Source organism: Choloepus didactylus, chromosome 20, assembly GCF_015220235.1.
Source record: "Choloepus didactylus isolate mChoDid1 chromosome 20, mChoDid1.pri, whole genome shotgun sequence".
In the NCBI taxonomy this organism is placed as follows: Eukaryota; Metazoa; Chordata; class Mammalia; order Pilosa; family Megalonychidae; genus Choloepus; species Choloepus didactylus.
In genome coordinates this window covers 4737972-4754196 of record NC_051326.1, presented here as the reverse complement: position 1 = coordinate 4754196, position 16225 = coordinate 4737972, and the positions used below count along the sequence as shown (strand labels likewise).

Below are 16225 nucleotides of genomic sequence, written 5' to 3'. Positions count from 1 at the left end.
CTCATGGCAGGATTCATGAAATAATCCAAAAGAACACAACTTGGGGCCTGGCAAAAGTAATGGAAATGAAGTAAGTATTACTATGCCCATTTTACAGATGAAAGAAACTGAGCCTGGGGTGGGTACAGTCCCATAGCCAGCAGAAGAGTGCAGGTCTCTTGCTGTCTGCTTGAGTCCTGTATAGCTCTTTAAAATTGTTGGTCATAGACCCTTTGGAGAATCTGCTAAAATTTGGGGGAACCATTTGGAAAAATATATATAACACATAACATTGGACATGATTTCTTGGGTCTCTTGAAACCTTCTATGGGTTCACAAATGTTTTCTTGACTCACTCGTACAACAACAAATATTCAAATATTCATTGAATCCTTTTATGTGCCAGGCATCATTCTAAGCACCAGGAAAATGGTGGTGAAAAGTAGAATCTCAGTTTACTTGAAAAACCAACATTCAGGAGTTGGGTGGGAGGTCAGGGGGGCAGAGAAAGACAGTAAACAGATAAACAAATATATAAAGCATCAGCTGATGATAAGTGCTAGGACAAAAAAAGGAATCAGCATAAGAGGGATACAGAGTTCCATGGAGGTGCTATTGACATGGGACGGCTAGAGGTGTCCTTTCTGATAATATGATATTTGACCAAAACTGAAAAGAAAAGAGGAAATAAATTATGTGCATATCTGGGATAAACAAATTCCAAGCAGAGGAAAAAAAAAAAAAAAAAAAAAAAAGCCAGCAAGTGAAACTCCCTGGGGTGGCGGGTGCTCGGGGTGCTCCAGGAGCAGCGTGGAGGCTATGCAGGGAGGACGGGGGCAGGAGGGAGGTGCCGCTCATGCAGAGCCCTGCACCAAGATGGGAGGCCCCTGGATGGAGTTTCAAAAAGCACAATGTGTTCTAGATGGAATCAGGACAAAGGTGGAAGAGTGTAGACCTGTTAGGGCCTGGCTGCAACGATCTAGGGGAGAAATGATGGTTTCTGCTAAGGACAGTGTGGAAAATGATTGGTCTGGGGCTGTGATTTAAAAAGACAGCTGCTGTGCAAGTTTGAATGTATTAGGTCCCCCAAACGCCATTATCTTTGGTGTAATCTTGTGTGGGCAGACTTATCAGTGTTAATTAGATTGTAATTCTTTGAGTGTTTCCATGGAATGTGCCCCACCCAACTGTGGGTGATGACTCTGATGAGATAATTTCCATGGAGGCATGGCCCCACCCATTCAGGGTGGGCCTTGATCAGTGGAGCCATATAAATGGGCTGACAAACAGAAGGAACTCGGTGCAACAGAGAGTGAACTTTTGAAGAGGAGCTACAGCCCAGAGGGACACTTTGAAGAAGGCACAGGAGCTGCAGATGAGAGACAGTTTGAAGATGGCCATTGAAAGCAGACTCTTGCTCCAGAGAAGCTCAGAGAGGACAAATACCCTAAATGCAACTAACAGTGACATTTTTAAGGAACTGCAGCCTAGAGAGGAACATCCTGGGAGAAAGCCATTTTGAAACCAGAACTTTGGAGCAGACACCAGCCATGTGCCTTCCCAGCTAACAGAGGTTTTCCGGACGCCATTGGCCATCCTCCAGTGAAGGTACCCGATTACTGATGTGTTACCTTGGACACTTTATGGCCTTAAGACTGTAACTGTGTAACCGAATAAACCCCCTTTTATAAAAGCCAAGCCATCTCTGGTGTTTTGCATTCCGGCAGCATTAGCAAACTAGAACAGATGCCAAGAAGTGCTGATGGGTGAGAGAGAGAAAGGAGGACTCCAAGGTTGAACTGAGAGAGCGAGAATAGGATGGGATAGAATATGGCACAGGTAACAGGACGTCACTTCAGGTTACAAAAGACTGTGGCTTCCTCCTGGCTGGCACGTGGTCTTCCCTTCCTGGTTGGATGGAGTGAGCATCCTTGAGGAGCTGCTCACACAAGTGGGCCTGAGACCCCAACCAACAAGGAACGGAGACCCTCAGCCCAGCCACATTGGAGGAAATTGATTCCTCCAACAACTATGGGAACTCGCAACCTTGATCACAGCCTGGGGAGGGGCTCTGAAACAGGAGCCAGTTAGGCAGTGCTCAGATTCCTGATCCACAGAAACTGTGAGATAATAAATGTATTTCATTTTTTAAAAAAGCCCTGAGTCAGAAGAATACAGCAATGGAGACACCAGATCTGTCTGGAAGCTGATTATTGAAGAGATATTCCATGAGTGTCTTTCCAGTAGGAAATGCTGAAAGGAGCAGAGGACTTCAGGGAGACAAATGGTGCCTCTGCGTGGTCTTTGGTTTATCTCAAAAGCACTTCCCAGTCCCTGCCCAGACAGCAGACTGTCACGGCAGAAAGAAAATGTCACCTCCTCAGTGTTATTGAGATGCAATGAGTTGACAAGGCTTTAGCCTGTAAAAAAAATTGGGATCAATACTCAAGCCCAAGGCTGCACAGCACCATAGCCTTGGCAAGGAGCCTGCAGACCTCCTGCTGGTGAGCTGTTCCTGCCAACCTTGAGTGAGAGGCATGGGACAACTGTCGCCCCAGGCCTTGGTAGGGGTCCTCAATAAGATCTGAGAGGAGAGATCCCTTTTCTCTCTACAGGCCAGAGAGAAACCTTTTTGCTGACCCACAAAGAGGTTTTGGAAAGAAGCAAAAGACTATGTGAGCTCCTGAGATTCCCACAAATTCTTGTTTTATTCCAGATGAGTTGAGTGGTTGTCAGTCTCCCTTTTAAGGACCCATCCTTGTCTTGGAATGCTGTTGAGGGTGGCTCCCAGAAACTTTGAGCTGTATTATTCTCCCACGAGGTCTGTCTGATGTTGTGATGAGAATTTTGGGAGAAGTCTGTCTGTTGAAGTAAGAAGCAAATTCATCTGTAGCTTCATCATAACCAGCCTCTTCGTCATTAGGGTCTACGACGGTTTCATCCTGTACTCGCTGATTGCCGATGGTCTTGGGTGTAGGCTTTTGTGGAGCCTGATCACGAGGAGCCTCTCTCTCCTTTTTAAGTTTTTTCTTAGCTGCTAACTTTTACTCCCGCTGCTGCTGTTTCCACTGTGTGAACATTAAGAGTTGCCGCTGCTGATTCTTAATCTCTGAAATGCTGAAGCCTGGAGAGAAGGCAGCCGCTCTCGGGGGTTGAACCCCGCTTTCCGCCGCCCCATGCCCAGTGACTGCAGCCTCTTGAGATTCTTCGGAAGCGGCTTTCCATTTCAGGCCTTTCTTCCCATTGCCCCTGCTCTTATCCTCCACCTTCACCAGGGTGTTGCCAGCCTGCTCTTCCTTCTGATCGCCCTTGACACTTCCCCTACCCACCCACCCCCAAATCCTCGGGACCCCACTGCAGCACAGCGGCTCCCTCCTCACCGGGCAGGTGGCCCCGGAGGCCTCCAGAGTCTCCTCTGAAGAGCAGGGCTCTGTGCACGTCTGTTACACAGCTCAGGTGCCCTTTGACTGGTCTTGTCCTCTGACCTCAAAGTTTCTGGCAGAGCAAAATTTCGGCTGCTCTGCGAACAGCTCTCTACAGTTACATCAAACTCACATGTTTATTGCAGAAGAGGACTGGCTCAGAAAAAAATTATTCCACAGTGCATCTCTAGAGATTTCACAGATCTGATCGTTATTAATGAAGATAATAAAATACCAAATGGACTTATTTTGAGTCACTTGCCAGATGGTCCAATAGCTCATTTTAGAATAAGTAGTGTTCATCTGCATAAAGAAATCAAGAGAAGAGGTAAGGACCCCACAGAGCACATTCCTGAAATAATTCTGAGTAATTTTACAACACGACTGGGCCATTCTATTGGACGTATGTTTGCATCTCTGTTTCCCCATAATCCTCAGTTTATCCGACGGCAGGTTGCTACATTCCACAGTCAGCAGGATTATGTCTTCTTCAGATTTCACAGATACATATTCAAGAGTGAAAAGAAAGTAGGAATTCAGGAGCTTGGATCATGTTTTACCTTAAAATTAAGATCTCTTCTGAAAGGAACCTTTGATTCTAAATTTGGAGAATATGAATGGGTGCATAAGCCTCGGGAAATGGATACAAGTAGAAGAAAATTCCATTTATAAAGTACTGAGGAAATAGTATTGGATTTTGCTAAAAGGACTATTGTGAATTAGTTTTGAAAGAAGATCCTTTTCCAAATGGCATTTACTGTTTTCATAAACCTTCTTCCCTGTCTGGACAAATTATAAAGTGCCATGAGTTGCCACTGTTTATTGATGGCAAATACAATTAAAAGTCATCGGGCTGTGAGGAATGGGAGAGGCTGGGAAGACCTGGACCTTTTGTCCCAGTGCCAAAGCCCCGGAATGCTGTTTCATGGCTGTGGGCCCCACGGGTCACTGTCTCCACTGCTATTGCTTGCATTGTTTATTCACTTGGGAAGGTAGATACGGCACTGATACATTTTCTAGCATTTTGACACGTCTTATACTAATCCATAAGTCTACTGTTCTCTGTCAGTGCTTCCGGGTCCTTGAATCTTGGAGAAATTAATAAATTTTTCATATATCCCCCATTGGCCAATCAATTTAGTTCAACAAGCCTTTTATGAGAACCCTACAGGGCCCCTGTTCTCTCCTGTGCCCAGGCCTCTACTTTATCAGAGGAAGACGGGAAGGGAGAGATTACTCTCAGTCTTGGGAAGCGAGACGTGGGAATGGTGGAGGAGGTTGGGAGGCACAGTCACAGAACACAGAGGGAATCCTCTCCCCTGCTCCTCCACACCCGTCCTTCGTCCTTCTTCTCCCTGCCCCGTGCCCTGGCTCGTGCTCTATTTGACTCCCTTGCCCTCCAGCTTCCAGTTGGGTTTGCCAGGAAATTAGTGAGCAGGAGGAGAAATCAGAGTGTTTGCCCCAACACCTACCTCAGGTTCGCAATGGCTGGGGTCCTTCACCCTCAGCCCCAGCGGCCCCCTCCTAAAGCTGCAGCTCTCACCACATTCCGGAAACAGCTCCTCCTCTAGTGCACTCTCGGGCCTAGGGATGGTAAAGGCCTCCAGAGGTTGACAGTCTTCCCTTTTCGATGCCCTTCACCCTGCTTACACTTAGGTAAATAGCATTTACCTGTTTCCTGCTGGGATCTAGGTAGATTGCTGGCACTACAAAGAGGAATGGATCCATAGAAATGGGCCCGGACTGGGAGTCAGGAGACCAGGAGACCGCATTTTGGGTTCCACGAGGGCTGAATAGCCTTGGGTTAATCACTTTGTTTCTCTAAGCCTCGGTTTCTCCATCTGTAAAAGGAGCGAGTTGGACCTTTCTTAGATGAGTCATTCCAGGCAGGACCCCAGGGTGGAGAGCAGAGCCAGTTAGTCTCTGCGGTGCCGTCTGTGCCGCCGCTACCTGCTTCCCAGGCACGGCGGAGGGAGAGGACACAGAGAAGCAGGGAGACTCTGCCTTAGGCACCTTTGTCCTCCCTGCCCAGCAACATAACCAGGTCGCTTTGTGACTGGACTGTGGAGTGGGAATTAGAGCAGACAAGTTGCCCTACTCACCTGTCAGCTGATGAGTTTCCTTGTCTTGCCTCCTTAAACTAGAGCAGAGCCAAGTACTTCTGCCCACTGTCAGTAGAACTCAAGATCTGCTAAACAATGAGATAACCTATCCTATCTGCTACTCCACTCAGCTCTGCTGGTCTCGCTTTCCCAGGGCCTTTGCTTGAGAGGTCTCTATGAGCTGGAGAGCCCTCTCTCCACCTCTTCTGATCTCAATCTTATGAGTAGGCAAGGGTTGGCCCAAGCCACACCTCCGGCAGGAAGCCCTCCCTTCCCAATCCGTTCCAGCCCACCTGGCCTCTCCCTCCTCTAGGGGGCTGTGCAGGTAACTTGTTGTCTGACCATTTTAGCTGTCTCAGCATCATCTTCTGGATTCTTCAAGAATCCAGTCTTTGATTCTGCATTGTGCACTTTGTATAATGCTGAACGCATGATAGTGTTTGATAAAATCTTGTTAGTTTGTTTTGAGGAAATGCCTGGTTCATCTGGCATCTTGGCCTTTCCCAGAAAACTGAAGTTTAGCCTGTCAAGCATCAAGCAAGTATAGTAATCCCTTTTTAATAAACATCTTTCTGAAATGCATTTAACGCTTCCGGAAATTCTCAATTCCCACCTGCCAAACACAACTATATAGTTTCAAAATCCCTCCGGGATGTCATTCTAACGAGGCGTCAGCGTCCTCAGCTGAGCTGCAGTTCTGTCTCTGTTCTAGTTTGTCTGTCTCCCGTCTCAGTCGAGCGGCTTCACCTGTGATTGTGCTTAGGGCTCATGTATCTGCCCCTCACGAATGCTTTCTCTGCTATTCTTTTTGGAGTATGGTTCTCCTTTCAAAAAGGTCCGGGAAAGCAGATCACTAGTAGTCCCCAGAATACATTCCCTGCACACTCCTGGATGAGAGGCCCCGTTTAAGGTTTTTTAGGGACTAGGGTAGGTAAAGCATGGCACTAGCCTTGACAAGTTTAAACTCTCAACCAGCATGACCATAGTACAGGATGGTAAAGGCTGTAATGAAAGCCAGCAGGTATTGGCGTGAGTACATAGAAGATGTTGGAACAACCAACTCTGCAGGCAGTAGGTGGGTGGACTGGCATCTCAGGGGCAGTGGAAATCTGAGCTGGGTTTCAAATAACATATTTACCAGGATGAACAGATAGGGGAGACACTGCCAGCAGAGGAACCAGTGTGCTTGAGTCATTAATGGAAACAAGAATTTAGACTCTATAAGGCTTTCAAAGAGGACACGGGGCAATGCACAAAAACTTTAATGCTGGAATTTTCTGATTGTGGGTTTCTAGGGGGCTCTTTGAAGGGTTCAAGATCAAAAGGTCCTAAATGAGTCAGATTGCTGGGAAATGGGCCTGTGGATAAACGGGTCTAATTGTGGCTACCTGAAAGGGTCTTGGCCAGCTCTGTGGTAGAGAATGAATTCCCTGGAGGATTTCAGATACAGTGGTACTTCTAAAATCAATTAACACTAGCCAGTTGCAAGAAGAAAATAGCCTAAGAGTATATTTCATGTTATTCTAGGATGTCAGAGTTGGAAAAGCCCTTTGAACTGATCTGTATCCCCCCCTTTACTGTTTATTTGATGATTAATTGAAGGTGAAGATAGGGGAAGGGATCTGCCTAAACCGTTGCAGCGGGTGGTGGAGCAGGGGCCAGGTGCCCTGATGCCCCATCCGCTGGGCTACTTCTACTAAAATGGTCCGTTTACATCATGTCCTGTAGTCACTACTTAATTTTAAGAACATTTGTTGAGTTTTTGGGGGCCCTGTGGGTTTATGGGGTTTTGGGGTCTTGGGCGATGGAGTGGGAACGAAGAGAGCTGGGCCGCAGCTCCTCTGCCTCCCGGGCAAGGCTTTTCCCAGCCTCTAAGCGTCCATACATAACTATCTGCACAGAAGTTTCCCCCTCCTCTGCCCTCTTTTAGTTGCTTCTGCCTCCGAGTTTCTTCAAATGGTTCTGGCACTTCCAAACGTCCTCACCCCCTCTCTCGGCTACCTTTTCCTCCTCTCCATCAGGAGACCATTTGCGGCCAGGTTGTTCCTTTCCCCAGTGTCTCCATCTGCCTTAATTCATTTTTAATTCTCCACCTCTGAACCTACAAGTGATTTATAATGTCCTCTTTTTATATATTCGTCTCCAATGGACTTTGAACTAAAGGGCAAGCATTGGGTCTCCTTAAACCCTGATTTCCCAGTGGCGTGAACAGTTACCAACCAGGATGGGGACTCATCAACAATTTGAGTTGAACTGGGAATTAGAGTAGGAGACCCAAGACCAGGAGGCACTAAGCTTTCCACCTCATCTTTGGGGAGGATGCGGGCTCCGAATGGAGGCCCCAGTAGTGGGGGGTGGGGTCTGTGCCATTGGCACTGTCAATTAACTCACCCCATAAGCAGTGAATGCTTTCAAAGATCTTACTGCATTACTCCTTCAGAAATATTTATTTAAACTCAAAAAGTCCCTGTCTTCCTGGAACTCACATTCATTGGTGTGAGACAGAAATAAATAACTATTTAGATATCTAATATAATGTTAGGATAACGATAAATGTTATGAAGAAACCTACAGAAGGAAAAGGGAGATGGAGAGTGACTGTCTTAGATGAAAGAAGCCGAGAGGGCCTCTCTGAGGAGGTGACGTTGGGTCAGGGAGGGTCCATGCAGCGATGAGGGAGAAGCGTGCTCTGGTGGACAGAGTGGACATGCAAAGGCCCTGGGGTGGGAGCCTGCTTGGGCTGCTTCAAGAATCGCAGGAACGCCAGTGTGGTGGGAGAAAATGAGCAAGGAGAGCGACAGGGAAGGAAGCCAGTGAGGGGGCTGGGTCAAGGTCATGGAGACCTGAGGCTACAATAGGAGAGTATCGTACAGAGGGAAAAAGCAATCCTTGCCTGGAAAACCTCAGATTCCAGTATTTTCACTGCTGCTGACTTTCTAATGACTCCAGGCCTGTACTTTCCCCTCTCTGGGTCTCAGTCTTGCCAAGTACAGACATGATGAGGAAATTGGAGAGAATGTCTCCAAGGGCCTCCCCATTCTGCACTGCGTGGACCTGGCTCATGCTGATCCTCGGGGAGGGGTGTCTGTCGTCACAGGCTCACCCCTGGGGCAGAACATGGAACACTAGCCTTTGGTGCACATCTGTGCCAGGAACTGCGGCACTGGCTCTCCATGTTCCTGAACTTCCCAATAGCCTCTTCACCAGCAGTCAGGGAGATGGCTGGATTTCTAGGTATTTCAAGACCCCCAAATTCCCTGTGGCCACAGACCTTCTTTAACAGTGTGAGGGGGCCTTGCAATGGATCTCATCTATAATGGGAAGCGACAGAATGATCTGTTACCCTGGGAAACACAGCTTGTCTTGATAGGAATTTATCATACATTCCCTTTTATAATGGGTGAAATGGTCTCTTTTGCAAGTTGGGCGTCATCTGTGAAGACTTTCTTCTTCTAATGATCAGCTGTCACTCTGTCTTTGTAAGGCAGGTAATGGAATTATTTTTACAGCCTTTACATAACAGGCTTACTTTTTGTAAAGACTTGCTTGAGGAATGCACGCATCTCTAGATAGGGAGTGACAACTGCCCCTCATGTTAAAAAGATCTCTTTCTTACCTGTCTTGTTAAACACTAAATATCCAACTCCTCTCCTATGACAGTGGTTTAGATTTGCACTCATTGTCAGAGAGAGCACATCGGGTGAATACAACTGGGAGGTGCACAGCGCTCCGTTGAAATTACATTTAAAGGTCCTTTGAGCAGTGCTGTCCAAAGATATAAATGCTACCTCTGGAGGTTACAAGTTTCCCGTCACTGGAGATAATCAAGAAAAGCCCATTAAGCAGGATATTGCACCACAGAAATTACATGTCAGCTGATAACCGAACAAGCCATCGTTACAAAGCCCCTCCCACCCAAGACCATCTCCCCTGTTAGCACAATCGTCCCTTCATCTGAGTTTTCTATTATGTGGAGGCAGATCAGAAGGCTGTCAATGCTATTTTAATTCCCATTTGCCCTTGCCAACAAGATAAGGCCCAGCAAGTCCTGACTACTACTGTGTGTGGCCAGAAGCTGAGGGCACTGGTTTAGAGGATCCTGTCCCCATGGGGAAAGAGGAGTGTGTGTGTAGCACATGTGCACACGTGAAGCTTGTGAGTGCGTGTCTGTGTCCATCCGTCCTCCAGTGCTGAGTTCCTTGTCTTGTTTTCCATTTTTGTAAATCACAGGTTAAATTAGTTTCAGTAGTTAATGCTCAGAGATGCTTTGGGTACTACATTTTAGATCTTATCCAAGTGTAATATTACTTTGGGATTAAATAATGTAGCCCATATTTTTAATTTCCCTTTCATCATGATAGACTGGTTACAGGTCTCAGAGAAAATGCCAAGACTTTATGTAATCCCTTCAAAATTTTACTGTAATTTTAAAATAGATGAAGGATTCTGGTTTGTAATGGAGGACTGAGCATGCATGTTCACCTCCTCTTCCTCCTTGGTTTCCACTGAAATAACAACAAAAATAAACAACAGGGTGTGTAACCACAGCAACCTAGAGAACAGAAATTGGCCACCAGCATACCTAGAAACTTAACAAATTTCTGGAAGATGGAAAGCAGATTAAATGTTAACTAATGGCTAATCCAGAGTGGAGAGAGAGGTTGCTGAAGATGGAGAGGAGAAGGCCAAGGAGGAAGCACGAGCTGTTTTAATTACTGAGGCCCGAACAGGCCCCCGACTTGGAGTCTTTGGGCTCGTGAAGCCAAGGACCTTAGAGCAGTTTCTGTGCCATTTCATAAAAGGGCTCCGTGGAGTACCTGAGCTACTCAGCCTTTCTCCCCACACAGAGCCACCTGCGGTTCCTCGCCCCCAGGAGGAGAATGCTCCCTTCTGGAGGGACTGAACATCTGACAGGGGACCTCACGATTGCCCCGTGTAAGAGCAGGCCCGGGGCAGGGCCTCCTTCTTTGGCAGCCTGACTGGGTGGGAGCTGCAGCAAGGCCGCCTGCTCCCGGAATCCCCTCCACGTCCTGCCAGCCCAGCAGACACACACACATGCACACATGGCTCAGCAGAAAGGTTTGCTGGGGAAGCAAACCAACACAATTTTGGAAGAAACCCATGACAGCTATCTACACCAGTCTAGTAATTCTTTATTCATAAATATGAATGGACAACTAAGATTTGCCCTGTATTTGAGGGGGTAAAAATAACTAAGAAATGAGAAAAACTCACTTCATCAAAAATAGATATAATCCAAGGAACAAAAGAGAATGCAAAAGTATAATTATTATCAGTGGAGGGATTTTAGATAATATTGAGATTATTTCTTAAATGACTAAAAGAGGAACCCTTGGAGAAGAAGAAAAAGTCATTTGAAAATCAGAGAGATCTCCCAGAGTGTCAAAAAAAACTCAAGGAGAGGGAAATGAAAGAGGAAAATCAAAAGACAAGGAAGACCAGTTCAGGGTATCCACAATCCAGAAATAATAGAAATGAAATGATGGAAATAACAGATGTTTCAGAAAAACAAAAGAGCACAGTGAACATAGGGGAAAAATTATCAAATAAATAAGAGAATAAAATTTTCCAGAGCTGAAGACTTCCAGTCTGTAAGTTGCAAGGTCTACCAAAGGTCCAGAAGCAGAATGAATGAAACATGACTCACATTACTACACATGCATCCTCATGAAAGTGCACCACATTGAGTGAAAAGACAAACTTAGATGCATAAAGGAACAGAAAGAGAGACAAAGGGCAACCAAAACCTAAGAAAATTAAACAAACTACAACAACAGTAAAATGAGAATCAGATTGTCGTCAGACTTCTCATCAGCAACGTTAGACAGAGGAAAATGGAAAAGTCTTTGAAATTTTTAGAATAAAGGCATTTTCATTTATGCAACTACTCAGAAAGTTACTTTCCATCATTTCTGGAGATAAAGTACTTCAGGGTATATTGCAACAGAAGATAGATGGTATCAATAACAAGCACATACAAATATCCTAAAAAGGAAAACATGAGATTCAAGGGACAGTGAAATGACTTACACTAGGATTGTGGAAAAAAAAAAAAAAATCCAGTCAGACCATAATGTGACAGGTTGGAAAAGAATCAGTCCAACAGAGGCCATTATATAATTAATATGATTGATTAAACCTATGGGTATTATTAGAGATACAGCAAAGAAAGTCTATATTTCTTCAGTAATCAAGGAAAAAAAGCAATTGGAAACAAGAGAAACATAAAACTACTATAAATTTAAATTTAAGAACAAAAAATAAAGCAAATTAAAACATGGAAAAATTGGGAGTATTTAATAAAACAAAAAATAAAGAATCGCTCCGAACGTGTTGTTTGGATCATTCTCTTAACCATACAGCTTTAGTGACAAGAGATGCCAGTATTTTTCTTTATTGGTCCAGATATACTACTTGGTCTAAGAGTGAATAACATTCATATAATCAAAATTTAAAATTCTATGTATTGGTTTCCATTTATAGACTCAAACTACAGACAAAAAGTGAAAAACCTGATAATAGTAACATAACAGAATACAGTTATGTTGCAAACCCTGACAATGTAAAAGTTATTCCAGGGCTGCCATATTTCCCTGGGGGATAATGTGAATGGATGAGGGATAAAGGAGACGATTTTCTCACCCTGTCCTAAGAGGGAAGAGACTCCACCAATAGCTGACAGAATAAGAAACAAAAGTTTAAGAATAAAGTAACCAAATGGTTAAAAAAAGGGAAAGAACCAGTATTTAGAATGACAGGGCTAACTACCAGCATAACAGGAATAAGAAATGGTTAAAACGATTATCCCTGGGGAGGAGATTTGGAGGGACAGTTGCCTTTTCCTTCCATTAACTTTATGGATCTTTTAAAAATTTTTGCCATGTGCATGGCTTAGTTTTATGATGATAATAATAATCTAAAGTAAAAGCACGGCCCTGTGTAAGGACGGAGGGAGATAAGACTAGCTGAGCCCCTAATCCACCGGCCCCGCAACATACATTGTCTCACATAATCTTTGTAAAGTGCGTGTGGAGTGTCACTGTCTCCGAGCCTCATTCCCTCCCTGGCAAAACCGAGATGTAAAATCAGGGCTGGAGGAGTGGCGCCCCGGACCCAGCCCCACAAGCCAGGGACCCAGACGCCGAGACCCGAGGGACACGGGCTGCGCCCCCGCTGCTGACCAGCCGGTACAGGGCAGGCTTCGCCTCCATTTCCCCTTTTTCAAAAGCAGTGGACTTGAACAGAGTAATGGCTAGGAGTTGCTGTTTTAAATACGGACATGCACATGCAGAACAGCGCGACTTTGGAAGTGGGGTCCCGGCTTGGTGACTGAACTGCCGCTGGCCCTCTCCACGCCTGTCCCTTCCTCCCCGAAGTGAAGGACGCACTCACCTCCACCTGCTCTCCGGCCTCTCCCGTGTGGTCGGGTGGGGGTGCTGCCCCCGGGCATCCTTGGCAATGGCCTGCGGTGGGCATCGCGCCTCTGCGGGACAGGGGGAGGCCGTCTCCGCGGCCGCAGTCCAAGCAGAGAGAGCCCTCCAGAGAGTGGGGCTTTATTGTGAACTGTGCCATTTCTTGATCCAATGGCTGATTTCATAGTTTGAAGAGGTTAAAATGAAAATAATGCAATAACTGGTCTAAATTCAGGAAGGGACCAAAATGGCTTCTCTCACAGACAGAAAATCTTCAAGGATGTGATCCCGATTGTGTCAGGATCCCGGGATGTCAAGGGGTCTGGGCTGCCTGCTGCGGGGATGACAGAGAGAAGTCCCCCGGAGTGCAGCCCCCTTCTGATGGCTTCTGCATGAAACTGGAATTTGTTCTGTATGCAAATGTCTCAAACCTACAGCAACTAGGAATGACTTCTCCTCTCCAGTCTCTCAGGCTCAGACTCTGACAAAAAGATGATAGATAGATAGATAGATAGATATAGAGGGATAGAGAGATAGAGAGAGAGATAGAGAGATAGAGGGATAGAGATTCTACCCCAACCACTTATATAAGGACAGCAAGTGAGCAGCTGGTCCCTCTCCAAACTTCTCAGTGAGAGCGAGGAGGACAGGCTGTAGGTATTTATAACAGGATCCAAGGAGCCGGTTCCATCCCTGATCTCAGACTTCCAGGTTGGAGTCAGAAGTTCCAGAGCAGTGACTGATGGGACTAGATACCCCAAAGGTGACTAACTAGTTAATGGTGACTTTTCTCTTATACTACCCAGAGGAGTTTTGTCACGGTACAGAGGGTTTTATGAGCATTGGAGCCCGTGTGTCTTCTGAAGTGCAGATGAACTTAACTGTTCTATCTGAAAGATTTGGAGTTGAAGTTGTATAGAACATTTGGAGTAATAACAGCCTTTGGATATGTAAAGGTTACTGAATCACATATCCATAAAATCCAGAATTTGAAGAGACTTAGATGTATCTCATCACATTGTTTCATTTTAAGCTAAGGTTATAGGGAGTGACATGATTTTTCCAAGTCTGCAAATCCTGTATGGACTGGGAAAGGCCACAAATCCATTCACACATTCACTCATTTATTTAAGCAACAAATATTTATAGGGCACGCACTCTGTCCTCGTCATAACGTCAGGCCCTGGGGAAGCACATATGGCTGCGACATGGTCTGCTACCTTTCCGGAGCTTCCGATCTGGAGGGAGGCAGGCATGTGTCAATCCCTGTATAATATGATAAGGCATAACCGAGAGATATGTGTCAAGTGTTCTGGAACACTTCAGAGAACTCTGATTCTTCCGTGGGGCTGGAAAAGGCCTCATAAAATATATCCTATTTCAGTGGGTCATGTAGGGTGAGAAGACGGGGAAACACGAAGTGAAGGGCTCCAGGTGGAAGAAGCAATACGTGCACGTCATTCAAAAGTGTTTTTAGCCAAAGTGGGGTCCTGTGGACTCAAGAAGACGGGTCCTCGATTCCAAATTCTCCAGAATAAAAATGCATTGTTCAGAGATGGAAAAATTGGCTGTGGACTAGCATGGGTTTCCAACAACTTCGTCATTTGACAAGGAAGTCAGGCAGGACTTCAGTGCCATTAGAAGAGGTCATTTTAAGGGGTCTGGAAAGACCCTTTGCTCTGCCCATTGCCCTCTGCATCTCCTTTAGGAAGCAAACGTTTAAAGCCACAGCTCCTTATGGATGAGAATAAAAATGGAAGCACTGTGGAGGGTAGGAGCCCAGGACTGTACAACTCCTGCCATGAAAGTGAATTAATTAATGTACACAGCATTTCATTCCCCAGCACTTGAAGCAGGAGAGTTCTGAAATGCTTCCTCTTCCTTATTCTCAGGGGAAAGCATCTAGATTTTCAAAGAAAAAGGCCCCTGCCTTAATATATCAAGACCGTCAACTGCTTTCCTAGCATATTGAAGGGAAAGGTCTTTTTTGTTGAGGCGTACAATCACAATCGCAAACACAGCTGGGAAGTATTGGATAGTGATCAAGGGCAGGAGCTCTGGTTTAAATCCTGGCCTGGCCACTGATCTGCTGCATGAACTTGGACAAGACATGTGGCCTCTGTGTGTTTCAGGTGTTACAATAATATTTACCTCATAGAGGTTTTGAGGAGCCTTACTTATGAACTTATTGCTGTAAAGCCTGGCACATGGTAATTACCCAATACGTTTTATCTAACATTATTAATTTTTATTATTGATATCATTATTATTTCCAAAGTGTTGCAATGAGGACTGACCTCTCTCCCGAGGTCTCAGTAATGGAGAAATCAATTGACCAGTCAAAGACCAGAAGATTTAGTTGTTTCACCAAGTACTTGTACAACACGTGTCTTCTGGAAGGCCGTGGAGACAGGAGAATCAGACATGGTGCTTGCCTCAAGGAGCGTATAATCAGATTAGGTATATTTATCACTAGTCTTTCATACTTAAAGAAGTAGTACTGACAAAGAAAATCCGTACTTTAATCCTTTCATTCTGTCTGGAATATATTCTCCTTCCTCTGTGCTGACCTGCATTCTGCTCATCCCTCAGGCCCAGAGCGTTTGCTGGATGTGTCTAATGTGGTCCAATCAGGAGAGAAACCACCCAGGAATTTGAACAGGGAAACCTAATGTCGGGAATGATTAATGAGACATGATCAGTAAGAGGTGAAGAGAACTCCGTAGAATACAGGGAGAGTGGACATAAGGAGCAGCCACTTCTTAGGGTGCAGGCAGAGGAAGTGCCCCCCAGGGCTGAGATCCAGACCTCACTGGAGGACACAGCCAAGGTCATGGCCACAGTGAAGTCACCGTGGAGCTGCACCAGCAGAACCTGCTGGAAACCCACCCTCTAGGGTGCCAGGGAAAGCCGTTCCTGGGGAGACATCCGCCAGAGGCACTTTACTGCAAAACCACCCAGGCTGGGTGTGCCAGGGGTGCCAGCCCCGGGGTGCTGCTGTCCTCCACGCACTGCTGGAGCTGGGCCCTGGCGAAGCTGTGAAACTGCACGGGTGGCGGCGTCAAGCACAGGATGCCACATGCACCGCAGGGTCTGGGACCCAGAAGGCCAGGGTCTGCGGAGCCCAGCTCTCGAGAAGCTGCTTGTGCTGCAGGAGACCAGAAGCTGGAGAAGAGAGCAAGCCCCCTGCAACCAGGGAGCAAAAGACATTCCCCTGCAGTGTTTCCCCAGTGCCCCTCATGACAAAGCTAAACATCCATCTTCCTGGTCAGCTGACAAAGAAGAAAAC

General features: G+C 46.0%; 1 protein-coding gene and 1 pseudogene across 1 annotated transcript; one reads left to right on the top strand and one right to left on the bottom strand.

The window, feature by feature from the left end:
* Nucleotides 1-2723: 2723 nt before the first annotated feature.
* LOC119516396 lies at nt 2724-3296 on the bottom strand (annotated as a pseudogene).
* A 192-nt stretch (nt 3297-3488) lies between these two features.
* On the top strand, nt 3489-4073 carry LOC119516395 (ribosome production factor 1-like; the record flags this gene model as incomplete). The annotated part of the gene is made up of 1 exon (XM_037812756.1): nt 3489-4073. A coding segment is annotated over one exon (585 nt), but the record flags the coding sequence as incomplete, so codon positions are not given.
* Between the last annotated feature and the right edge of the window lie 12152 nt (nt 4074-16225).